This window comes from Aulonocara sp. 'chitande type north' Nkhata Bay, linkage group LG18 (assembly GCF_057382095.1).
Source record: "Aulonocara sp. 'chitande type north' Nkhata Bay isolate Kocher_YH1m ecotype deep benthic linkage group LG18, A_spYH_male_GT1.1, whole genome shotgun sequence".
NCBI lineage: Eukaryota > Metazoa > Chordata > Actinopteri > Cichliformes > Cichlidae > Aulonocara > Aulonocara sp. 'chitande type north' Nkhata Bay.
The window spans coordinates 20,546,619-20,572,543 of NC_141361.1; the positions used below are offsets into that span (position 1 = coordinate 20,546,619).

The 25,925-nt window shown below is 39.1% G+C and overlaps 1 protein-coding gene across 3 annotated transcripts; it reads left to right on the top strand.

Moving 5' to 3' along the window:
- Nucleotides 1-5,629: 5,629 nt before the first annotated feature.
- kiaa0040 (KIAA0040 ortholog) lies at nucleotides 5,630-24,181 on the top strand. 3 transcript variants are annotated; one of them, XM_086272531.1, is made up of 3 exons: nucleotides 13,582-13,722; nucleotides 14,496-14,588; nucleotides 17,436-24,181. In XM_086272531.1, the coding sequence occupies exon 3, from the start codon at nucleotides 17,966-17,968 to the stop codon at nucleotides 18,296-18,298; it is 333 nt and encodes a 110-aa protein (XP_086128657.1). In that variant the 5' UTR covers nucleotides 13,582-13,722; nucleotides 14,496-14,588; nucleotides 17,436-17,965; the 3' UTR covers nucleotides 18,299-24,181. The 3 variants fall into 3 exon arrangements, with proteins under 3 accessions (XP_086128658.1, XP_086128657.1, XP_086128656.1); XM_086272532.1 differs by lacking the exons at nucleotides 13,582-13,722; nucleotides 14,496-14,588 and adding an exon at nucleotides 5,630-5,961; XM_086272530.1 differs by lacking the exon at nucleotides 14,496-14,588.
- Nucleotides 24,182-25,925: the final 1,744 nt, after the last annotated feature.

Genomic DNA, 25,925 nt, shown 5'->3' on the forward strand with positions numbered 1-25,925 from the left:
GGTAGTGTAGCCTGTGGGCAAGCCAAATCTAAATCTCATGGGTGACTCTTGTTTTTTAATTCCCAGTAACCTCTTGTTTCCTGTGCCTCAGGTTTAGTTCCTCCCCTCACATGTGCCTATTGCTTTGCTCAGCTCTTCCACACTGATTGAGGATTAAGCCAGTGTGCCCTGCTCCCTGCTCTGCATCGTTTTTCTCAGTGGGATCCCCTTATATCCAACCAGCATGTCACCCTCTCGCTGCTGGCTAAAATGCTGTTCTGCAGCCAAAGTCACACAGGCTACTTCATGCTTGTAGCCACTCACAAACACGTGCCAACTTCCACTAAACCAAAACTAAGATCTCAGCTACTGCATGGCAACTGCAAAATATGGCTTGTACAGCTCAGCCCATATAATTGGACACTGGCCCTTTTTGTTTAAGGTATTCAAATGAGTTATGAAATAAAAACATTCAAATCCAGGCATTCAAAGATAGTTGTATACAAATTATAATCCACATTATTTAGGAATTACAGAGGATTAACTTTGGATCTTTTTCATGGCAAATACATTTGAAAAATGGCGGACCAGTTTGCAAACAGCATCGTTTGGACCAGCAGGTGGGGACATTTTCTTTCTTGTTTCAACTCTTTTGTTGTTTATTATAATATTTCAAAATATGAGAGTGTGTTACCAAGGCAGCAAAGGCTATATCTCACAAAAGTATAGTATATATCTGCACTTTGTATATATTTATAATGCAATATTTGACATTGTCAAACAACAGCGCACATGACACTTTGAGCTGAACCTGCCGAGGCTGCAAAAATGATGAAATAAAATTTCCAGGCTAGATTAGATCTGTTCTGATGTCAGAACCAATTAGGAGAAGTATGTCTAATCTTTAACAGAAAGCATTGTAGTGGAGATATGAAGCAACTTAGTGTATATTAGCTTACTCATTCAGTTTGCAAGATTAAGCTGGGGGATACAGTTATTATGTTGGACTGGTGCAGAATTACTAAGCATCACATGCTACACTGGTTTATGGACACAGATTTGGGAGTCACACAAAAAATCCTGATTTGAGCCAACACTTCAAGAGTCTTTATGTCTAAGCTTTTATTGAGAATGATGTTTTCATCTGATTTCTTAACACAAGGTCCTTTTCACAAAGCCACAGTGTTGTGAAAAAGCATTTGCAATTTCTTTTGTATATTTGCATTTAAATGTTCCAGTTTATCAAACAAACTGATTTGTTTGATGAATGATTGAAAACAAATGATTAACCAGTTTTAGTTTTGGAAAGCTGAGTTCAGTTCACCCCCAGGCCTGAGTTCTACTAAACCTATTGAACCAAGAAATGATTTATGTCGAACTTGTCTGGCAAAGAGAGGTAGGCTAAAATGTCTCAAAAGAATCCAGCAGAGAAGCAAATTCATTGGCATCTATAAGTCTGGAAAAGGTTACAAAAGCATTTTTAAGGATTCGGGACTTCAGTGAACAACAATGAGAGCCATTATCCACAAATGGAGCAAACTTGGAACAGTGGGGAACCTTTCCAGTAGTCGTCCACTCAAAACTACTCCAAGAAGGCATCAATGACTCATCCACAAGGTCACCAAACAACCCAGAACTACAATATTACCATATTGTACAATTTTCTGGAGAAAACTTTAACAATCAAGTGACTGCTGAGGAGCGAGCACTTTGTGACGGTGGGAAGGAAAAACTCTCTTTTAACTGGAAGCAGCAGGGAACTTTTTTTAAATTTACAAAAACCTTTAAAAACTGACCTTAAATGTAAAAAATACAAAAACTGTAATTAAATATTGGTTTGGTCTGTATACTCAAAACATATGTACCAAAACAACAACAAAAACCCTAAACAACCCAAAACTCAGCATAGAAATTAGACACATACAAATAAACATAGATACAAAACACTCACAAGTCTTAATGAACCATGCAAACATACAATAACAATGCGTACTGTATATGAAGATAGCATACACTCAGTCTGAAAGTAAAAGAGAGAGTTTACTTACTATTGTTTTGTTTTAGTCTTGCAGTAAAGGAGAGCAGCAAGAAACAACACAGGTGTCTTTGTTGAGGACCTACACAACAATTGGAGGAGTCCACAAGCAATCCCGTTTCCATACACATACACACTAAAGAGACCAACTTATTAGCTGAAAGAAACATTTACAACATGGTTCGTGAATAGTTTTGTTTTCTGGAAAGTATCCCCTTTCACCGAAACTGTACAGTTGGTACATTTTATTTTTAAATAGCTAATTTATTTGGACAGAGTACTGGTGAGGCTTAAAGTAGGGTGCATGGCTGCTGTGATGGACAGAATTGCTGAAACAGGTCACTACAGCTCACCGCTCTTTCCTCACCATCGCTAATTGGAGTCCCTGAACAGGACCTCTTGACCATGTTTGCGGTCTTGATGGTTTTTGGAGCATTTTAATTGAATTATTTAACCAATAAAATTGCTTTTTGTGTGGCCTGAATGAAATGTTAGTGATTTATGCTGTTACTGCAGTAATTATGAGATATGTGCCTTTGCACCCATACAATTTATGGATGTAGCTTGCTAACTTAACTTCTAAATTAGCTGATATTATTACGTCTGCCCACAAAACGCAACATAGCAGCAGCCAAAATGGCACCTTCAGGCAGAGCCATTATAAAAAGGCTTTTTGTATTGTACTGCAATGCATTACTGTACTGACTAAAACCCAAGTATCAGGTTCAGTACTACTCATTTCCCTCCAGTGAAATATATTCACAATAACTATTTTGGCTTAATTAGCCAGTAAAGCCAATTTAACCCTTTCTGGTGGCAGGACCATTTTACAAGCACTATTTTACTGACCGTAGCTGCGTTACTGTTTCTGCTAGAGACAAAACTCAATGGTTTCTAAAAGAAGAGAAGACATACTTTATGGGGGATATTCAGTTTATCACAGTAACACAAAGTATTTACAAAGCAGTACCATCTGAACACAGAAAAATCAGCTCTGCCTACATTTTACCATGTGAGCTTCACATTACTATAACTCTTTAACCATTTTAGACTAGGAAAAAAATCCAAATCGTTCCTGAAAGATGAGAATTATTTTGTAATTTAACAGCCAGAATGACAAGTCCAGTGATCCTGTATGATACTATGATAAAAGGTTAATGAAACCCTACTGCTTTGGTAGCAACTTAGCTACAGCTAATACTTTCCACTAGGTTCCACTAATTGAGCTAAGTCAAAGAGTGGTTTTACACTGTAACACACACACACACACATACACACACACACACACACACACACACACACACACACACACATTTCCTTTTCTGTATAAAGGGAACTAAATGAAGGAACATGTCTGATGGCACTTGTAAGAAGACAGTAGATTATGATTATCCCATGCGCTGCACATCTCAATCTTCCTCAAATGCTTACTGTGCATGTCTGTGCTAATCTGAGCTATAGACTCACACTTCCCTATTTTCATGAAGGAAACGGAACTCTTTTTTTTTTTAATTTGAAAAGGCTTTAAAAACCATTCATGTTTAATGTCTGTTGTCACTGTAACTCTTGCACTTAAAAAATAGCTCTGTTTTAATCTGCTTCATTTGCATACTGCCATCTTTGTGTTATGATTTTGTACTCTGTATTTCATATGGATACTGTGCATCTTGTCATAAAAAATATAATATTAATCTTAATTTTAGACAGTTTCCTTAGATACAGTGGATAATGTATCTACTATGACATCGCCCACTGGCTTATGAAGTCCCATTTTGAAGCCTGCTGTCAACATTTTGGCTGCAAAAACCTGGGTATGATAAAGGGGGGCAGGTCTGACTGCAAAAGCACATAATCATTGCCTAACGAGCTGACTGACAGGTCATTAGCCAATGAGCCAGAAGTTTCATACCACAGATAATTCTTCATTTTGACACATGGTATGACCAAGATTTACAAAACAAACTTGATTTTTTATACAACGTGACCCCGAAATTAGTAACTGAGAACATAAAATTATGAGAAAAGTGTTGATAGATGTCAAGTCAGAGGGATGTTTTCCCACAGAGTTCTATAATCCTGGAAGTTTTATTGTAACTACCACTATCGCCATCTGGTGGCCTTGAGTAGAATGCAGGTTTGAGTGACTTCGTCAGAAACCACGTCCACATTTTATACTATCTGTGATCATAACTAATGAACCATTAGTCATGACTAATCAAAATATTTTCTTTTGTTTGTTTGTTTGCTTTGTTAACTGTAAATGCTCACATGAAAAAGCATTGAGAAAGTTTGTTTTTACATTAAATCAAATACCAAAAAAGCACAAATGTGTGGAATAAGATGCTCTATTGCACTGTGACAACAACAGTGGGGAAAAAATATGAGGCTTTCTGTATGCAAAGTACGATGAAAAAAAGCTACTACAACTCAGTTTAGAACTAAAATGCCATCGGCATTTGTGCATTGCAAGTATTGTTACATTATTTTGCAAACCCAATTATTTTAAATCATTTATTTCCACCCCAGGGCCACTGGTGTTTAAAATAACTTTATTACATTTATATATATAAACAGAAATAGCAGCATGTTTATTATCTAGAACTCCCAGGTGGAACAGCATGACTTCTTAGGGCTCATTGTGTGAAAATAAGGGATAAACTCAGAGGAAGTTGTAACAGTTTTGTTAGAAATGAGGTTGTGACTAAACTTCGGTTCAGTCATGTGCCAGTCCAGATAAAAAGAATTAGTAATCATACAGACAGAGGGGCTACAGTGCACCAACCTGGAGATTATTCAAAACTAAACACAGAATTTAAACATTAATGAAGTCAGGTAAACATCCTACTCTTATGTGGAGCAGCAACACTGTGCTTTTTAATTAAATTATGCGTTCACTAACCATTACACTGGACATATAGTGGTTGTTAGTTAAAGAGCACAACTGATGAATCCTCTTTAAAGCCCAGCAGGCTCAAACTGCTACACTAGGATGTCTTTGCCCCGACACAGTTCCAGCCATAAGATGATTTGTTGACTCCAGTATGTCAGCTCACTAACTCAGCTAAATCCCAGTGTCTTCTTTCTCTGCTTTGTGGATGTTTGGGTGCATTCCTGCTAAGTCCAGCTTATGAAAAATCGACAGAGTCCCCTCTACAAAAGTGCCAGAGGGCTTTGTTGTAAAGTCTTGTGAAGACTTTGTGAGTTTACAAAGCAATGTTTTCATATGGAAAACTAATTAAGCTCTAATCAGGCAATTCAGAACCAAAGATATATCATATGATATTGCTGTCTGAAAAAAGAAATAATAATGAAAAGATACAATCAGTTACTACATAGAAAATTCCCTTTGAGACATAGAAGTTCGAGTTTTCCTTTTACTGAAAAGGTTAAGTTTAAACAACAAGCCACAAATTTCATAAAAAACAAAAAATGCTGCTACATGACTTCAGTGTTTGGTGAAAGGAACGGCAGACATGCATTTCTTCGTGTGAGCCATCATCTTCTTCCTCCCTCCTCATGCATTTTCTGCCCTCACTCATCTTATTCTTGTCCCATCCATCCAGTAATGTCTCCACATCTCTCCACAGGATTGACTGCAGATGGCTTGAAGCTGATGAAAAGCGGCGTTGTGAGGCATCCCGAGTCTCCCGTGCGCTCCTGGAGTCTCTTTACATCTCACTGAACTCATACAGCTAACAGGCCCTGGCAGGCATCTGAATAAGAAGGAGGTGCAATCCAGCTCTCCCAGTTAGACTCTCTCTGTGATAGCATTGTAAACACTGGGGCTTAATTGGGCATGCGGCTGGTGAACAGCTTGATTTTCATCATGCTTTTATTGGCGCTCCATGAGTTGGGATGGGGGAGCATGAGTAGGGCCTCACATACATCACAAGTGCAGTGGAAGGCATGAAGACTGGTCTGTGCAGCCTCAGCAAGTTGAATGTGAGGTAAGATCTGGCTGTGCTGGTCACAGTCTCATACGTTTTTCCATTAGCTTTTGTGTGTGATGCTCCAGTTTTTTTAAATTGGAAAATACAAAAAAATGAAAATGGGAAAAGCTCCTATTATTCAAGAGGACTGTCTAACCCTCATTAGGGCTTTCAGCACACTTGGACACTTGCAGCTAATTAATGAATGCATTAATTGAAGGTTTGACGCCTGAGTACTTTTTCATAAGACTATTTTTTTTTCCTGTAGTGATTGACCAGATATGACTGGCACTTTTTCATCTTTAAAATTTAGTCCAAAGCATTTACTGTCTGCAGCTGCTAAGCTAAGCTTTAACCATCATCCCTCTGGACATGGCTGACCTGCAAAAGTAGATATGAGTTGACGTGATTCTTATGGTGCGGTTATTCCGGGTAAAACATTAGAACTGACAGCTGAGCTCCCGGAGAAGATTTAAGAAAAGAGTAAAACAAGAGAAAATGATTTTTTTTAAAACAAATGATTCTTTAAGGATAAAGCACGCACTTTCTTTGTTCTAGTTTTGATTTCATTCATTCTATTAAGGACTGTTACCATCCTCCCCCTGCCTCCCCTCCTTTCCTATGAGGTTGTTGTATTTGATATATAATTTAAATTAGTGGTCTCTAGTCCTTTTCAGCGTACCCCTGACAGCCATATCAGATGAGCTTGTGTAAGCCTTTATCGTACTCCCACAGACAGATTGAATTTTTGGAAAGGTTTGTAGAGTAGTATTTATCTGCAGAGAAAACATAGCTGCATGCAAATTCATGTAAAGCATGGTCACTCATATTGTTGATACTAAAGCTTTATGTTCTGTTTTTAAACTACCATTTTGGAGTTTCAGAAGCAGGACACTGAACTAATTTACAGTGTGACTTTTTTGTTCCCGCTTAGTTCTTATGCAGTCTTAATGAACTCACTTTGACCCAGGCAGAACACCAAAGTAAACATACCCTATACTCAAGATATTATACCAGTTTGTGGTCCTGATTGCATATCAGAGCCCAACTTTCACATAGCTGCAGTAAGGTGTGAAAGCCCATTACTGTGAATAAGAGAATGAGTGAAGATGAATTGTCAAGCACGGGGTGATCGATCATGCTTTGGGCTTGTGCTGCAGCCATTCTCAAGTGAAGTTGGAGAGGAAATAATGGGTTCAATCCAATCCCTGAAAGTTCTATAACAAGTATTACGGCATCTATCAGAGAAAAAAAGGGGGGAAAGCTGTAGATAAAAAGAGAATGGTGTCTACCAAGAAAAACAGGTTGGCTGTCATTATGAACCTCTGCGTGGACTCAGGAGACTTTAAGGAAGCTTTAATACTCTTAGCCCAGAGAATCACAAAGCACAAATCCAAGTCCGAAAATCCCGGGGCTTCTGAAGCGCTTAGCCAGTGATTTGATGACTGAGAGACTGAGGCAATATATACAAAAGGTAATGAGGGAAGAGGAAACAACTAAACACAACAGAAGACAATCAAGGAATGAGTGAAGGCAGGGATAGGAAGTGAAACTAGACAAGATCCAAAAGCTAAAAGCACTTACAAAATAAAACATGAATTAAGGTGAGTAAATGGGGAAACAAGATAAACTTGACAAAGAGGAACACTGAAGGTGAGGCACATATTTTACACTGGAATGAAACACAAAAGGGAAGTCACTAAAAACAGCCTGAAAGCCACAGTAATTACTGAGAACAGAAGATTAAGATAACAAGATTAGAAATACAAAGAACTAAATAAAGCAAGGAAAAGAAATATATATATATATATATATATATATATATATATATATATATATATATATGACACAGATAATACGCTCAACATATGCAAGGCTGAGCTATGACAGCTGAAGGTTTTGCCAGGGTCTCAAAGTCTGTGGCTCAGACCAAAACATCATCAAAAGTCTGTGAAGCAACCTTAGAATAGCAGTGCATAAAAGACTGCCCAAGGTCTTTTGTGCACTGCTAAAAGACCTTGGGCGGAGCCTTTTATAAGGACAAATGGTCAAAAAGCCAACAAACAAGAAGTGAAAGACTCTTACATGCTACAAAAAGCCTTTACAAGCTGTGATATTTGCCAGAGGGTGTATTACTAAGTACTCCAAGGTGTCCAGAGTTCTGTGATGGGTTTTGTGTTCTGTTACTTTCTATATTACTGTGTTTTATGTGAAAAAATAGTAAAGAAATCTGTCATAGTTGACTTGAAATCAGCTAAACAAGATACATTGGATGTGGGGGTGTGGGTATCCAAACATTACATGGAGGACAGTGAGACTTTCCATTTCCTGTTGCTTGTTTTTGCAAGATTAAGGTGTAACATTTAAAATTTATAGCCTAAACTGAAGACCAAAGGTGTTTTGCTAAAAATACTTGGCTTGTGACCTGCTTTATAAAAAGCCGTTTCCTCCAAGGCTAATTTCCTATTAAATCTATTAAAAGATAAAAAGTGAAGAAAAAATGCTCACAGAGTATCTCACTATTTAGTGTATATCAGCTGGTGACCCGTTACAGATAGTTTATGACCAACTGGATGGATTAGCTCCACCTTATTCAGCTACAACAGCAGTGTCACCAGCATATGGATACACCAGCTAATGAATTGCTAACATGTGTGTGCACATACACAAAAATAACGCATTACCCACATGGGGAGCCACACTTGATTAACCCATATTTTGCTACTGTTCGTATTTGTTTACTATTTGTACTCAGAGTACGTCAGTTACCCCCCCCCCCCCCCCCCCCCTTGCCTTTCTTTCCTGCAAAGACATGCTTTGCCATTTTCTTTCCATGATTTAAGGCCAAGTAGGAAATGGATTTTGATTTTGTAGTGTGCCAGAGGGGATCCTTAATGCCCCCTTCATCATTTGAACTACACAGAAGTCCTCGGGAGCCATTCAGATATGAGAGCTGAGACATGTGAAAGTGTCTCTCAGGGCTACAGTGACCCGAGGGACAAGCGCAGTAGAGAGTATGTTCTGTACTTCGTCACATCACCTAGAGGGAAAGCAATTCTACACTGAGTAGACTTTGGATAGAGATTTGTTTTTAGTGATTCTTGCGGAAAATGGTGGGAAAACGTATGTTTTTGTCTGTGCATTTATGAGGGCGTGAGATCGCTACACCTCTCACTATGTGTAGCAAATGGTAATTATGCTGTAATGGCATTTCAGTAAGGCTGTCAGTTTTACTTTTTTTTTTTAAAGTAAAGACTTAGGAACAAACACGGGATGCCAGGAATGCTTGGAAATAAAATCTCCCTAAAACAAAATATGATCACCATCCAACTTTCAGTTACTCAGAATGAAGCACGAGCACAATCAAAGTGATCATCACCCAAGTTAAGGACTTTACTGAGAACTTTCCATAGACTGCCTCAAGGCTAAATCGTATTGTTTTATACCCCGCTGGGTAAACACAAGCACAAGCTGATCAGCCATCAACAACAACAGAAGATGTTAAGTCATATTTACCATACCAGCATATCTGCCTTACTTACATAATGGCCTCTGAGTGATTTAGATTTAAGTCTGAATAGTTGATCAATGGTGATAACAAGACGAGAAAATTTGACCCAGCGGGGGGGATTAATGCAAGAAAAACATTCAATTACCATCACACTGATATAAACTGGGGTTGAACAGTTAAGTGCTTTTGAGTTTTAATAATAATTTAAATAAAAGTGCAGGTTCAACATTTTCTGATTGGATTTGTTTACTGTGTCAAAATGTTTCTTTGACTACATGTTAGAAATTAAACATGTGCTTCAGGCACTCTATTATCATTTTCACTTACACTAAACAGTTGTGAAACACTACACAGGTTCTTTCCTTTGAAGCAAACAGACAAACCCGACAAACCAAACACACGTATGCATTTAAAAAAAGAAAGGAAGTGTATTTATGTTTCTTTGTTATCTTATGACCACATATTGTTGCCACGCAGCTTGTTTTTGTCTCAAGACTGTCCATCAAGCTTTTCTATTTGTCAAAAAGAAGTTAAGTCTGTCTGGAAGAGATAAAGACAGTAAATGTTATGTCGCCTTAAATGGGCACTGCAAACTGTGCAGTAATGTCTTGAGCGGCCTTAGTTCTTAGGATTTTGCTTAGAAAACAGAAAAAATGTGCAGTTTTAAGAAACATCAAAGTCAATATTCAGTATGACCACCCTTATACTGAACTCTCTTTGAGCTCTCTTAAGGTTTCTTATACTCCTTTAGTGGTCTTCAGTAATCTTTGTTCCATTTTCTGTCTATATGATTGCACATAGCTTCAGTAATGTTGGGGTTTGGTCTCTGGGAGGCCAATCCATGACTGACAGTGACTGATATTTTTTTTCAAAAAACATTCCTATGATTCAGGTATGATGGCTGGACTAAAAATGAGACTGAAAGCCACAAACGTTGAGAGAAAAACTTTGAAAGACCTTCAGAAAGCCTGGAGAACTATTACTTCAGACCAGTTTAAAAAAAAATACAAAAATGTCTGACTCCTTGGAAGCAAAACATAAAGAAATGAGGGGTGCCAGAGATTTCTGCATAAAAATAGGAAAGAATGCCTGGTCTTCTTCTGCGGTTTGTATTCGTCATTTACACTTAAGGTATTTGTAAGCTGTTGTCCAACACGAGTGACTTTATTTTCCCACAGTGTGTCACGCTGTTTCTTCTGTATTTGGAAATCCTAGGCCAAGAAAGAGGAACTTAGAAAGTCCCCGCTGATTATAATTAAGTGCTCTGGAAAAACACTTCCTTCACTGCAAGCTGACAGCATTACTCTGTATTTATTTATGCAGCAGAACAGGCAGGACATTTCTTCTTCACAAGCCAAGAAAGACATGTTTAACATATTTATTCCCAAAGTAGAGCTTGTGTCACATGAGAACTATGCTTAGATTATTACATAAATAGATGTTAAAATAGCACACTGACATCATAGCTAGATTTTTGCATTTATGTGCTCTCATAAAAAAAGCCCAAAGTTTATAATGCCAACCGATTGCTATTGAAAGATGACTTTCTCTGAGAGCAAGAGGCAATTCCTTATATAGACAAAATCATTTCTTTCTCTGTCTTGCTCTCTGCCCGTTGTCACAGAGTTGGCCTTAGACATTTTACAGGACTGGATTATAGCTCAGGTTTTCCTCCGGGGACACTGGATTTATTAGCAGGCTATTTCTGGACATTTGTCAGATTCGTCTACAGCAACCCTTTAGCCAGTTTTCATTAGCACTCCCATTCAGAAACTCTCACAGTGCACTGGATAGGGTTCATACTCATGTTTCAGTGTATGCTGGCAGAACCAGCAGGTCATGGTGATTCGTAATGCCCTTTTGCACAGTCCACTGATTCTGTGAGGCTTTACTTAATGCTGCTGGTAATGTCAAAGTCACTTTTTTTGCCATCATGATTGTATGACCAGTGATCCGACATGAGCTCAGTGGTCTTTCCCGCAATTTGTTCAGCTACAGACCTGAGTAGGATAAAGAGATATATTGTTGGAACCTTTTTCTCTGAGGTGAGCTCCGCTGCGAGCAGTTTCTATAAACCAGATGGGAGCTGCACCCTTTATAGCACAGGGTCGAGGTAGTATAAATGGAGAGTAAGATTTCCATAGAGGAAATGGGACGTATATGAGGGTCACTGCAGTATAGGCTAAACATAAGGTGTCCACAGAATGAAGGAGTGAAGGAAAGAGATAATAGAGACTGAGGTTTATAAGAACAAAACACAGTCTGTCAGGGAAATGCATATAAATCATATATATATCTTTATAAAATAAAATAAAAATATCCCTGACAACATATTTCTACAATATCTGCCTCTTATTTGTTCTGATACTGAAACCTGCTGTTTTTTTCCATTATTTGAAAAGGCAAATTGTTACATCCGACACCTTTCAGATTGTTTCTTGTGTCGTCTCAAGGTTGAGAAGCAGATCCAACAGCACACATAAAATCTAGGTTAATACAACCCTGCAGGTTTAAAAGTGTGCCTGTGCAAAAGAGTAGATCTAAGCAAAAGAAAAGGCGGCTCCTGCGCGCAGGTGTTTGAAGCAGCAATCAAAAGCAGCAAATGGAATACACAGAGAAATCATTTTCATACAAACTACTGTAAAGAAGGATTTCCATCAAGAGAAGTGCTGCTGCACTCAGGTCATTAATCAACGCTTGCTCGAGGTGACTGGACACTGTATTGCCTCAACAGCAGCCGGGATAGAGTCTCACTGTGCAGCACTGCATGCCCTGGCAATCAGACGGCACCCTCTGTGGTGGTATGTGTGTGTGTGTGTGTGTGTGTGTGTGTGTGTGTGTGTGTGTGTGTGTGTGTGTGTGTGTGTGTGTGTGTGTGTGTGTGTGTGTGAATGCCTGGTTGCTATTTGTCTGAAATGGCTCAGGCAAACCTGCAGACACGGTGAGGCTTGTCTCATAGGTTTTCACGTAACCATGTCTCATAGCTACAAAAGAGCCCACTTCCTTCTTCAGGCAGTCTGAAACCTGTCAGGAGGCATGATTTAAAAAAAAGAAGCAGATTATCAGATGAAATCGTCCCATCTACATACACCATGAGCAGTGAATAAAAGAGCGGCGACTCATCTGGTCTCATCATGTTTCAGATAAAGGACACAGACATCTTTTGCATCTAGCTATCTATATATTTAACTTTTTGATTTCTTCCACAACTACTGCTTCTTAAGAGGGTGGTAAAAGTTAAGTTCCTTTCCTTTCTGTTCATGACCAGGCTCTGCACACATTAGACACTCTTTGAACTAATTCTCCTTATATAATGTGTGCTTATATATTTTTGCATGTATATAAGCACACATCATATAATATATGAATGCACAGGACCTACAGTTTGCATGTCAAAGTAAAACAACCCTCTGATCAGAATAGTGAACAGAGTTTTCTTTAATGTCAGCTGAACCCTTTTTTTTTTCTTGATTCTTACTTGAATAAAAATCGTGTTTTGCTTGACTGAACTGAAAGGGCATCGACCACAATGCCACAGGCATAAAAAGTGGGTTTGTGTGTGTGTGTGTGTGTGCACTTCACATGACCTCCTTCTTTCATATCTTTCTTGTCTTGCTCATACCTCTGTCACTGTTTTTACAGCACACACAAACGTAGGCTCGCGCAGTTTTTGTTCCCCCTTTTTATTCCTGTTTCAGGGCCCACAGATGGGTGGAGCGGTGTTTGTTCAAGCAGTCATTTAGTGCTATTATGCAAAATGTTTCAACCTTGCGTGCAACTTCCGCTGTAGTTGCAAGGTTTTCAGATGAGTGCATGCATGGAGGCCTTATTGTGGAGGGATTCAGCTTTTAATACGGCATTCCTGTGACTTCATATCAGACTTTTTAACTTCATTTATCTGACTTTCCATCTTTCTGCCTGACGTCATTTAGTGAGGGTAAAGTAAAGCAACCACAACTCTTGAGCACAGTGTGTAGGAAACATGTAAGCACAGACAGAGGGCCCATTCTTATACAAAGTGGGCAGGGTGCAGTGACGCTGTGACCAAAACACACACTTACACAGAGAGGAGGAGGAGGAGGAGGAAAAGGAGGAGGATGAAACAAGGGTAGCGAGGGAAACAGGAACAGAAAGTGACGATGTCAGAGTGAGGGGGACCAGACCAGAGCTGAAGCCAGATGCCAAAACAGAACCAACAGAAGTTAGAGCAGCTAACTGGATTAGACAAGACGCGAGACCTGACCTGCTACTTCACAAGTGCCTGCGGGGTAAGGTTCTGCTTTCAATGAGATCTTAACTGCCACTGAATACTTTGATACTGCTGTGGCTTAAGTTGGTATTTGCTGATGTTTCTTGTTGTTTGATTAAACTCAGGTAAAATTGCTGCTTTTGGGACAATCTTCATTCTTCATCCAAAAAAAAAAAAGAAGCTTGGTTTTGGCTGGGGTTAGATTAGATTTCAGCCAAAAGCGTCTGTAATACACTCTCGTCTCCTTAAAACAAACCATCCCACTCAAACGTCTGTTTCTAAGAACTTTCACTTTGTCCCTCACTTTAGTTTTAAAGGGCTGACTAACTTACTGATGATGTTTACTAGCTTCATCTGGCTGCCCCCTCCCTTTTCTTACTGGCAGTGTGACCTCCACTTTGCTCATTTCATTCCAGTTAGGACTGAGCTGACACATCTGACATGTAATGGGCTTGTGCACTTGCTTTTGTTCACTGTCAAGCATATCTGCGGGCCTGTTGCTACGACAGCAAAACAGCTGCACTTTGAGATCAAACACAGATCATGTTTTCTGCAGAAAAAAAAATCTAGAGGTTTAGCTGTTTACTGGTTCTTGACTCAGGTCAAAACAAACACACCCTAGCGCTGTGAATTAATGCTGACTGATGAGCGAACTGCTCTGACTCGGTGCTCGGGGCAAGTCATTAAAGATTCCTGCCATGCCTTCTGTCGCAACTTTGTCTTTTAGGTCACACGTGTTCCTTAAAAAAGCAGCAGGGGCTAACTGTGTGCAATCATAACATTTTTTCTCAGCCCCTTCCTGGCTTTGTGTGGCCCAGAAAGGGCCTTTTCCTGTGTACGAATGCCTCAAGAAGAAGACAAAGTCATGAGAAAGTGAAACAGCCGGTGAGTCTCTGAAAGAATGTTGTCATGAGTGAGACTCATTTTAATTTATTTTTAGTAAAAATAAAGCTACAATCTATTTAAAATAGCCATTAAGTTAGGAACAAGTACCGGTCATCTCACAGTACTGCACAGAAACGGCCTGCTGAGAACGAAACAACAGTGGCAATCAGTTTGTTGTTACTTCTCTTACTGGATTAATTCCCTTAGCACGTTGATGAAATGACACGTAGATCATAAAGCATTGTATTTCTTCTGCTAGTGTTTCAACTATAGTTCACCCGTGTATAAACGCATCTCAAAGTGGGCTCTTTGTTCCTGGCCAGAGGCTATAATTATCATAACACTCAGTGACTTGTCCATTCTATTTAATGACTTTCCTACTGATTCATTGTGAGTCACTTGTTTTCTACCGGCTAGATCACACCTCCGTGCTTCACTCCCGATCTCTGTCCCTCTCCGACAAACTTATTGCTCATGCAGCGGCTCTGGCTCGCCGCGGTGGCAGAGTTTTCATAATGGCGGGATGATCAGAGCGTGCACAGAGGTGCTGCAGCTCAGCCAAGCTCATCACAACAACATGTACCTGCAGCCAATAATCAGGAAAGATGTGGCAGCGACGCCATCGCTCTCAGGAATATGCGCGGGTTTCCATGTCGCCTGCAGGCAGCCTTTGTTCCAAACGTGGTGCACATTTTTGAAATAAGGCACAATCCTGTGCACAGCTTTTATGTGCTGCTGCTATATGGAGATGACTATTTGGTGGAGTTATTAAACCATCGCAGCAGAACGAGATAACGACGCACGCTGCCCTTGTTTTTCTTCTCATCAGAGGAGCACTGAGTGGCATTAAAATCACTGTCAGTCTGTGCACTGTGTGCATTTTACTTCATTAGTCGACCCAAATTTCCCCACTTCAGCAAAATCTAGATTAGTTTTTTCTTAAATTTGCCGGTGACCTCATTTGCTTCTATTTTTTTTATGAACAAACCAAAACTGCACAAACTAACACGAAGAGTCTCTAATAACCCAAAAAGAAATGAAGCACAGTTTCTCATGCGGTGGTTTGGATCACTTCTATTTTCTGAAATGGGATTGCTCTTTCTGATCTCTCACTTAAACATTTCAGGTGCTACTTAGCTTTAAGTGCTTAGCTTCCTGTTGAGCAAATGAACAGGAGGGAAGTTAGCGGGCTGTCTGTGGGTAAACTAATTTCACACATGAGGCACAACGCACGGTGGAAGCCGTGCCTATTTGCTCTCCACTTGCAGGTGCATCTTTATCTCTCTTTCTCTGCATACGAAGCAACCGAATGTGAGATGAAAATCTTTTTCCTTCCTGCGAACAGAATACAAAGAAGCCCTGTAGCCGAAAGCTACAGAGACTCTGTGGAGCGTACTTGAGTCAAATGGTGTCTGAAAAACTATAGATGTTTAACCTTCCTGCCTTCTTGGGACCTTTTTGTGCCACTGCTATGTGTTAAATGGCTGCCATTTCCACTGTGTTCAGTGGAATATAACCAAACTTGCCACAGGATAGTTTTTACCTGTCAATGTTAATATTCCAGTGTGAATTCCTTAAATCAGCCTAAAATGGCTGAGCAGCAGAAATCCCCACACCCATCACCCTGGGGACCATTTTCTGCCCATTGACTTCCATTATAAACGCTATTTTTCAACCCCAAATTATCATCATATGATTTTATTTTTTCTTCTTTTCTTGGATGTCAATGAAGACTCAGGGCCTTGAAGTTTTAATTTTTAAATTGCAAAAAAAATGCAAAAAAAATAATGGCAGGTCAAAATGTATGTTGGTGCCAATCTTTGGTCCATCTAAAGGCCTACTTATAATGACAATCACATATTACTTCAACTGGTTTTTTGTGGAAATATTTAGTTTCGTTTTTTGGTTTTTGGGGCTTATAACACAGGGCGCTCATGTAATAACACTGGGATTTGAAGGGTTAAAACAACGAAAATATAATTAAAACTTTACATGAATATTTCAGGGAGAAGTAGTTTTACAAGGTTGGCTAATTTAAAGTGGAATAAAATATGGATATATGGTCTTTTTATGGCGTGGCTGAGAATGGTCCCTAGGGTGATGGGTGTGAGTTTTTTAAAGGATGGCAGGAGGGTTAACAGCATTTAAATAAAAATGTTGCCTCAAGGCTTCAGGCTTAATCAAATAGCTTTTTAGTCTCAGAGTAAGGAACAATATGACTTTTATTTCCATGTAGGACTGACAATTGAAGTTCCTTACATCAAGGATTCCTATTTGGCGGTGGTTTTATTTGAGGCCAGCATAAAATTGTTAAATTCAGACATTTAGGAATACTTAGGCCACATTCCATCCATCTCCTGCTTTGGGATCCATGAGACCTGTATATTCATGAGCCTCCTATAGCAGATCTTTCTCTGGCCTACCTTTCTCCCACTTCGCTTCTTTTTTTTTTTCTGACACTGTCACGTTCTCCATCTCAGCGGGATTCTTAGGAAGATTGGTTACCTCTGTCTCGGTCTCACCTTCCCTCAGACACAATCTCCCTCCATTTCTTCCACTCCTTCTTACTCTCTCTCTCTGTTCGCCGCTGTCTTCCTCAGTGGGACTCTTAGAGAGAGAGAGTTGCCCTGAATCATGAATGCCCCTCTGCAATATTAATGAAGGGAAAGCTGAAAAAAATCCGAAGCTGACATTGACAAGATGGGGGGTGGGGTGCAGGAGTAGAGATGTTAAAGACAGAGGCAGAAAGATAGATTGGGAGGCAGGGAAAGAGTGAGGGAGACCGGTTGTCTGCCTGGACCCAAATTTTCTTTTCATGTTAACCTTCTTTTTTTTTTTTTTTTGCAGATACATCCACATTAAGTCACTTCTCTACAGCTCGTCAGACTGAAAGTTAAAGGGGAGGAGGACAAGAGGAAACTCGAGAAAACAATTACTGGAATGTCGACCTGGATAAAGAAACTTCCGCTTTCCTCGAGATCAGAATCCTCATATTGAAAGCCTTCTCTAACCAAGTGACCTCTTGGTTTTGTGGATTTGTTTAAATGGGCTTTGGCCTTCTCCAAAGGAGCACTTTAAAGCAGAAAGCATCAGTGGTGTTTGCTTCTGGTGTTTTCATTTAACACTCAGAGCACAGCCCTCGTTGGATGGACGAGACTCTCAGGGAAACGATTTCATTTTGGGCAGTTTTTTAACCTTAATCCAAACACCCAAAGGGCTCAGAGGGACATTATATTTTTTATCATTTTAGTACCCCAGCATCCTAACATGCACATTTGCTGTCTCACAACTATTTCAACTCTCTAAAGGATTTAGCAAAACTTTTCCAACAGTGAGATAGTCTCATTTAAAGGGCTTACACGCCGGTATCCTAAGCCATGGATGGGAAAACTGACAGCATTCAGGATTTTTTCAACCAACTGTGGCACTTTGCTTCAGAAAAACACAACCAGGGGGCCTATAACACAGTCTGCCTGGTGGTCCTCCTGACGCTTCCCCTGCTTGTTCTCCTCACAATGGTGGTGGTGTGCTGTCACTGCTGTTGCTGTCGTCATGCCAACAGCTGCTGTTGTTGTTGCTGCGGCGACGCCGTGTCGTCTTCAAGGTCAGAAACAAAGAAGAAAAAAAATTCTGCCAATACCGAAGACTTGTGGATCTCGGTCAAGCCGGGGCCGATGACGCCCGACCGGGTCGCTCTGGCCATGGAGTAAATATCCCTTCTTCGACCTGAGACTGCTGACGAGTTTATGGAAAGGAGCTGATGGAGCATCCCGAAAAGCATAAACCGTGGATGCTCTTGGACTCTGCTGAGCTGATAACCAAACAAAAAGGATGAACTTCACCTAGTAGCGGGCACAGATGTGGTTGAAATATGTAAAGAGTGTATATATCGTTGTCACTTTTCATTCATAAGATGTCGTGCGGTGGTTTTATGACAATGTTTACAGCATTTTTATGAGCATTTTTTTTAGTGTTTGGTACATAAAGGAAGAAATATGAAGACAGAAGCACATATATAACTGCAAGTGTGTGTGTGTGTGTGTGTGTGTGTGTAAGAGAAGCACAGTGTTATTGAGAGCACTTTGTTCTTAGAGCTCCCATGTGAAATTCACTGCGTGTGTATTTTGGAGAGAGAGCCAATTTAGGGTCTGCCAGTGCTCAGAAAGCTGCATTACTCACATTCAGGCTGCAATGCAGACTGTGATTGACTCTCAATTTCTAAATCAAAAGGCACTGACAATCTAAAAAGCTGAAATCACTGCCTACAGAAAGAAACTTTCTTCATTACGACATTTTTCCCCCCGTTTGTTGAAGATGTTACAGCATTGTCACAGGAGTGGAACTTCACTCAGGCTTTTTTCTGTGTTTTTTTTTATTACACTATTCAGGGCCAAATAAGCATTAAATAAAAGACAATTTGTAAAAGATAAAGTGAGACCCTCCCCACCAAAAGACAAACAAACAACACCGGAAACTAGAAACTAGATACTCATACCAATGGAGGTGTTAGCAATGATGACTAGCCATGTATTTATGGAAATTTTGAACATTTATTCCTCTAAAACGTATGAATATGACTGAAAGAGGTGGCGTAAGTTGGTTTAGAGCAGATCCATATGCACTTTTAATATTCTGTTTTGAAGTCATCACACAGAAAATTTGGAAGGAGGACCAACAACACACTTAGCCCCAATGCCTAACCCCAAATGCGATCTCCTGCCTTTTACCCTCGTATCTGGGGGCGTTGGGGCTTAAGAGGTCAAACTGGCATTAAGTTTGTTTGTAATCACTTTTGGCTAACTTCCTAGCACGGATGTGGACAATTTCAGATTGTCAAAAGTGCGTTTAATTAAAACAAACAAATCTCTGTCTAAGCATACATCTTTGCATATTTCGTCATGCTGAGAGCTTCCCCTACACTTGTGATTGTGCCTTATAACTGCAAAATCCATTTCACGTGGATTTCTTTAAAAAGTTTGATGAGTGCTTACATGGATACTGCTGGTAAACATTATTTGCCAGCAGTATTTTATTGCCATTCTGTTGAGATACAAACATAATGCTGATTAATTGGATCAAGTCCTCACTATTCACGTGTATACAACGTTTTTAGAAACGGGTTAGAACAGTATTCAAAGTATTTTTTTGTTTTAGCTTAATTAAATTCACACACTTTTCAAAAGTTCCAGTAAAAAGAAACTGAAATAATCAAACGTTTTGGGCTTCTAGTGGATTGTGCCTGAAGGCTTCTTGTTTTGAAAGTGTACGACATCTCAAGGCCCAATTAAGCAAAAACGTCTCAGCAGTATCATCATCTTTATGCATTAGCTTATTTTGGCACTAAGTTGATCTTCTTGCTCAAGTGCTGCTGGGAAAACCGGCCCCACTCATTTCATTACGGCTCAGACAGATATGTCCCCATGTGGAAATCTGGGTTTGTCTCTTCTGCTTTATGTTCACAGAGAGAAACTATACGTGTTGAGTTTAATATGAAAGCTTGCCTTGCAAAACACAGGCAACGTATGATGACTAATAATTGCAAGAGTGAGACGTTTAACAAGAAAACACACTGCCATGTTCGGGGTTTTTTGCCGAACACGTCATCGTGGTTTGTGTTTGTCAAAGTAAAATTTACAGTTTTTACTGGTTATTAAATGCTGACTGTGGCAGGCTTCTTACAACATAAATAAAAATGTAAAATGATGTTAAAGACTGAAAAAAATTAAAGGAATAGTTTGACCTGTTCAGAGTTATTCTTACTACTTTTACTTTCTCTGTGAGAGGTACGTGATTCAGCTTCATGTCTGCATGCTAAATATACACCTGCTGTCGGCAGCTGGTTAGCTTTTCTTATTACAAAGACAAAGAGAAAACAGCTTGTCTGGCTCTGTGCAAAGGTAAGACAGTAATTACTAAAGTAGTGATCAGTAATTGTGAAACAAGAATTCACAGGTTACTTGGTTTTTTTATGTGGTAACCTATTCTTGTTGACCAGAAGAGACTTTTAGAGGTACAAGTTGAGTAGTAACTTCCTGTTTTCTGTCATTTGCTAACCTCTCCTAGTATTTTAAACTGAAAGGATATTGAAGCTTAATCCAAGGATATCCCCTTAAATACCAGAATATGAGTCACACATTCAGTAAGATCCATAAACAAATATAAGCACTGATTCTAGAGACTGGAATCGGGGTGAAAATGTAAACTGTATGTCCAGCATGGATGCTACTGTGATGCTCCCTGTTGGTGTGAGGACTTCCAGAGTTCTCAATATGCTCAGTTAATGAAGGAGTTAATGAAGCTGTAGCTGTCTCATGAGGTGGTATGAGTCAGTGACCACTCCGGATATTTTTCCACTGTAAACTTTAATCAGTCCAAGCACACAATACACATAATGGTCAATCCCGTCACGTACTGTTCCAAATGGATTAGCCCACACAGCGGTGGCTCATAACAGACAAATGGTGCAGAGTGATCATTTAGCCAAATGATCTACAGAAGCTAAGAGGCAAATATATTTGTTTACACTTGCGTCTAGACAAAATGCAGGGATGCTAGCGTTCTGCTAATTTCCTTAATTTGCTAGCAGTTGATAGGCAACATGATAATTTCATCAATCAAGAATTTATAATAAAACTGAATTCCCCATTTTCCAACAATAACCTGACAATCTAGAAATGCAGCTATCTCAAAAATATACATGCATGTTAAAGAAGCAGCTGGTTGTTGTAATGGTGACTCTCGAGGAGGCTTTTGCTGAAGATTTCTAATGCTGCTCACTTGATACAGAGAATCCATGTTCCCAGCACTTGCTAAAAGATATTTCTCCACAACTGAAACACTTTAAAAACCAAAAAATTGAATTGTATCGACATAAAGAAAGTATGTTCTCTTTAAGTTCTGCTAAAGGTTTTATATAAATGGAAATCATAAAAAATAATCTGGTTATATAGTTAACAAAAATGCAGAAGCAAGGTGTGAAAAACAACAACTTGACGTAGTCGTTGTCGAAATCGTGTGACTTTCTCAATTTCGCACATTGTTGTTGAGGATTTTTGTCCCACTCTTCTTTACAATGTTGCTTCAGTTCACTGAGGTTTCCTGGCCTCAGTGCAACACCTCATCTTTCCTTTTTCAGCCATTTTCCTGTAGATTTGCTTCTGTTCTTCTGTTAATTTTCTTGTTGCATGACCCAGTTTCAACATATTTTGGTTTACAGAGTTCAGTTACTGCAAGGTGTGCAGGTCCTGTGGCTGCAAAACAAACCAAAATCATCACCATCACAAATGCTTTACAGTTCACGAGATGATTGTTGTGATATGCTGTTTCAGTTTTCACCAAGTGTGGTTTGGTCTCATCTGTCCAAAGGACATTTTATAGAAATCTTGTGGTTTATTCAGATGCAGTGTAGTAGACTGCCATGCTATTTATCGAGAGAAGAGGCTTTCTTCTAGCAACCTCTCCAAATTAAGCCATACTTTTAGTTTTTTTCTAATTGAGTCTGAGGTGTAGCTCTTGGAGTTTTAGCTGTTTCTCTTAGTGTGGCACAGTCTGGGGTGAATTTGATGGGGTATCCACACTGGGAACACTATCTTGAATGTTTTCCACTGAATAGTCTTTCTCACAGTAGAACAATGGACTTCAGATAATCTGGAAATGGACCTATAACCCTTTCCAGAATCACAGGCAGCAACAATTGCTTTAATAAGATCACCTGTATGGTTCAGACCTGTAAAACTGACACAAATGCAGATTTCATAGATGTGGCCACACTTGCTGGTCATCAATTAATCAAGTAATCAACTGAGTGTCCCACACTGTCCCGATATATAAAACCTTAGAATTAAAAGAGGGTGTACTTTCTTTTTACCATGACTGTATATACTCATCCGTTCTATCAAAAACACAACAAACATGTTGCCCACATTATTTTTCTTTGTGCTCCACCTTCATTGTGTCTCATTTTGAACGGTCCCCTCATAAAAACAAGTTCACATATTCAAATCTCCCCTTTTCTCTTTCAGCATATTTTAATGACCCGGCAGGCAGAAGAGCGCAGTTATCACAGACTGTATGTAAAAAACTAGCATATGGCTTCCAGATTCCCAGATCCCAAAAAATGATGACAGTGAGAAAGTGCCTTAAAACTGAGTTTATGGTCTCATTTAATTTAAAGTCTTATCTAATACAACATGATGTGTATTTTCTAATGTTGGTCACCATCAGTGGAACATATGAGCATGTAGTGTCCCTTCATTTAAAAGTTAGTTTACCCTCAGGCTTCAAATGGTCACAAAATGATGGTAAATATGGATAGAGGCTTCAGAATGGCCACAGTTGTTGTATTAAGGTTTCTTTTGTATTTTCTACAGTTTAGTATATTGCACTGCTTTCCTGCTTGGTTATGAAGGTACACCAGGAATTCTATATTTAACAGGGTGCTAATGCTAACAAGCAAAAAATCGACATCTCTGTATTCACTGGCAGAGCTGAGCTTTGAGTTATCAGTAAGGTTAGAATAGTCACTGCAGAAAAAAATATGATTATGCTTGGTTATGACAGATGGTAAGCTTTTCATAATACAAAGACAAAGATAAGATATAATTACTAACATTGTAATCAGTCAAATTAGTTCTTGTGAAACAGGAATTCACAAATTGGCGAGTCTGTGGTAATCTATTCTTGTCGACCAAAAGAGACTTTTAGAGGTACTACGTGCTTTTTTTTAAAATTTGGTCGCTGGTTTAGTAGTTATGTCTCGTTTTCTGTTATTTGCCTTGGGTCGTACTTTAAACTGAAAGCATATTAAAGGTTAATCCATGGTTTTCCCGTTAAATACTAGCGTAAAGACACACATGCAGTAAGATCCAAAGATTAATTTTATCACTGTGGCAAATATAGAAAGAAAATACATGTTTATGGTTTTTATTGAACTTTTTCACACTCTAATCATATTTTAAATTCATTCCCGCTCATTTGCCTGCCGATTAAATTGTTTACAGGACAGCCATGGGTAACATATTCCAAATATGGCTTGCTGTTTTTTTTCACGTCTCTGTACTATAAATATATATATATTAAGCTCGAGTGTCTGATAACACTTTATTTCCGCTCATGTCCACACATCCATGCCTTTTTCTTCAACACTTGTTAGGCAGAGACTTGACCTCCGTCACTTTAAACAGATGATAATTTATTTTCAAAGCACTGTTTAAATTAGCTGCAGGAGTTGGGGGAGGGGAAATAACACATAGTGTATATTGTCTTCAGTTCTCTGAGATCAGAGGAAATGGAGGTGAGAGTATTTGTCATCTGTTTCAGCGTCAGATCTACCCTTGTGGATAGCTTCCTGCAAGATCGCACTATGTTGTTGTTTTTTTCCGCCCGTCTAATTATGCATGACATTGTTTACTTAAGACATGTTTGCATTGTTCCACAGTTAAAAAAGTGCTGATGTGATTCTTTTTGTTTTAATTATGTGCATGACTGAGTTTTGTTGGTTGCTCTGCATGCATAATTTATCGTGATATATAGAGAGACAATGATAAAGCATATAAAAACAGTATGGGAGATGACAGGGACAGAAATAAAGTATTTTCCTAGCTTTGTGGGATCTCATTTTTCTATTTCTAATTTAAATTGAAGTTAACGGAGCCTTTAGGTTTTGACACGAAGTCATTATGTTTTCGTTTGCACAGGCGTCTTCATTCAGTGTGGCTGCCAGGACAATATGCTTACAAAAATTCACTGTGTATACAAGCAATGCGTTTACTTGGAGCACATATGCATGCCAATGAAAACGAAGTTGCTGATCGCTTTTGCAGCGTGTCAACACACCGCGCTTGAAGAGACCACAGGAAGTATGATGGACTGTGAAATGTGAGGATAAAATAAACATAGACTATGATCCCTGCTGTGGGGCATAAACATAGAATATGACGCCTGCCGTGAATGATTCCGTACTGCAAAGTTTTCTATTACACAACAGGACCATCCACCGTTACTGCGACAAATTGCAGCAAAAAGTCAACTAAAAGCTGGACCATTGTTTAGTTAGGTATGAACTGCAATCAAAGAAAACGGAAAGCTGCTGAAGCAAAGCAATTAATAAGCACTTCTGCCCGCAGTGATCCTCGTGAACATATAATTTTCATCATTGATTTGAAAGCCGTAGCTAAGAAATCTTTGATGCACATAATCTGTTTGGCTCGAGGAGCAATTCGTGTTTGACAAAAGACGTGCACTTTGTACAGATTAGTTACGTCTCACGGATCCGGATTTTTGGTGTTGTCAGAGTATTACCATAACTTGAATCTCAACATGTAAACATGCTCTTTTAAAGCCTGAGGTATCGTTGGGTACTATCTTTGACAACTTGCTACTTTTTTTTTTACAGAGATGTGAAAATATATTAAGAAATAAGGCACCGCACATTCTGCCAGGAGGTGTAACCACTTTGTTGACAACTAACTGTATGCTTTGCCAAGGCAAAAAGAAACACAAAAATTGCAGTGATGACAGGTTTTTAGCATTTCAAGCGAGCACTTCATCTGAGTATTTGGATGTAACTCATAACACATTCGTGCAAATAATATGTGAAGTTTGTCATAAATGTAAATGGTAACACTTGAGAGATTAGGATATACACTCACTGGTCACTTTGTTAGGTTCAACTTAAAGCACGTGTCTAATCAGCCAATCACATGAAAGCAACTCAATGCACTCGGTCAACATGAAGAACCTGATGAAGGTCAAAATTGAGCATCAGACTATGGAAGGAAGGTGTAGGGACACTTCCAATAGACCACGTTCAAAAATGTTCCCGGTTTCCAAAACAAATGCTTCTAGTTGAATTATGACTTGATTGTTTTATTTATTACAAACTAAAATAAACATGAACATTCCAAAAAATAAGATATTTATCCAGAACAACATGTGTACACGGTAAGAAAACCACAAGACTCCTAACCTCTACGTCCAAGCTCCTCCTCTTCCTAAACCACACATGCTGCCATTGCACTTACATGCTTGAAGTGATGGGCACCTCTTTTAGATCCTAAACAGTGACATTTCATTATCTTATGTGAACATAACTTAAATGTTCAAATGTATTAAACCTGAAATGATTAATTATGTAACTAATCTTTGAATCATAAACCAAACATGAACTTAATCATTCATAGACTGGTGCCTACAGAAGGTTATTTAAATAATGTTAATCTTGGCATTGTTGGTGGTGGTGAATAGCCCAAAAAAGACAAAATATCCAGTGAGCAGAAGTTGCTGAGTGAAAGTAGCTTTCTGAATCTTTCTGGAGAGTGACCAGACTGCTTTGAGCAG

Coding starts and splice junctions, on each gene's coding strand:
- kiaa0040 (XM_086272532.1), top strand. CDS start 17,966: ATGGATGGGAAAACTGACAGCATTCAGGATTTTTTCAACCAACTGTGG.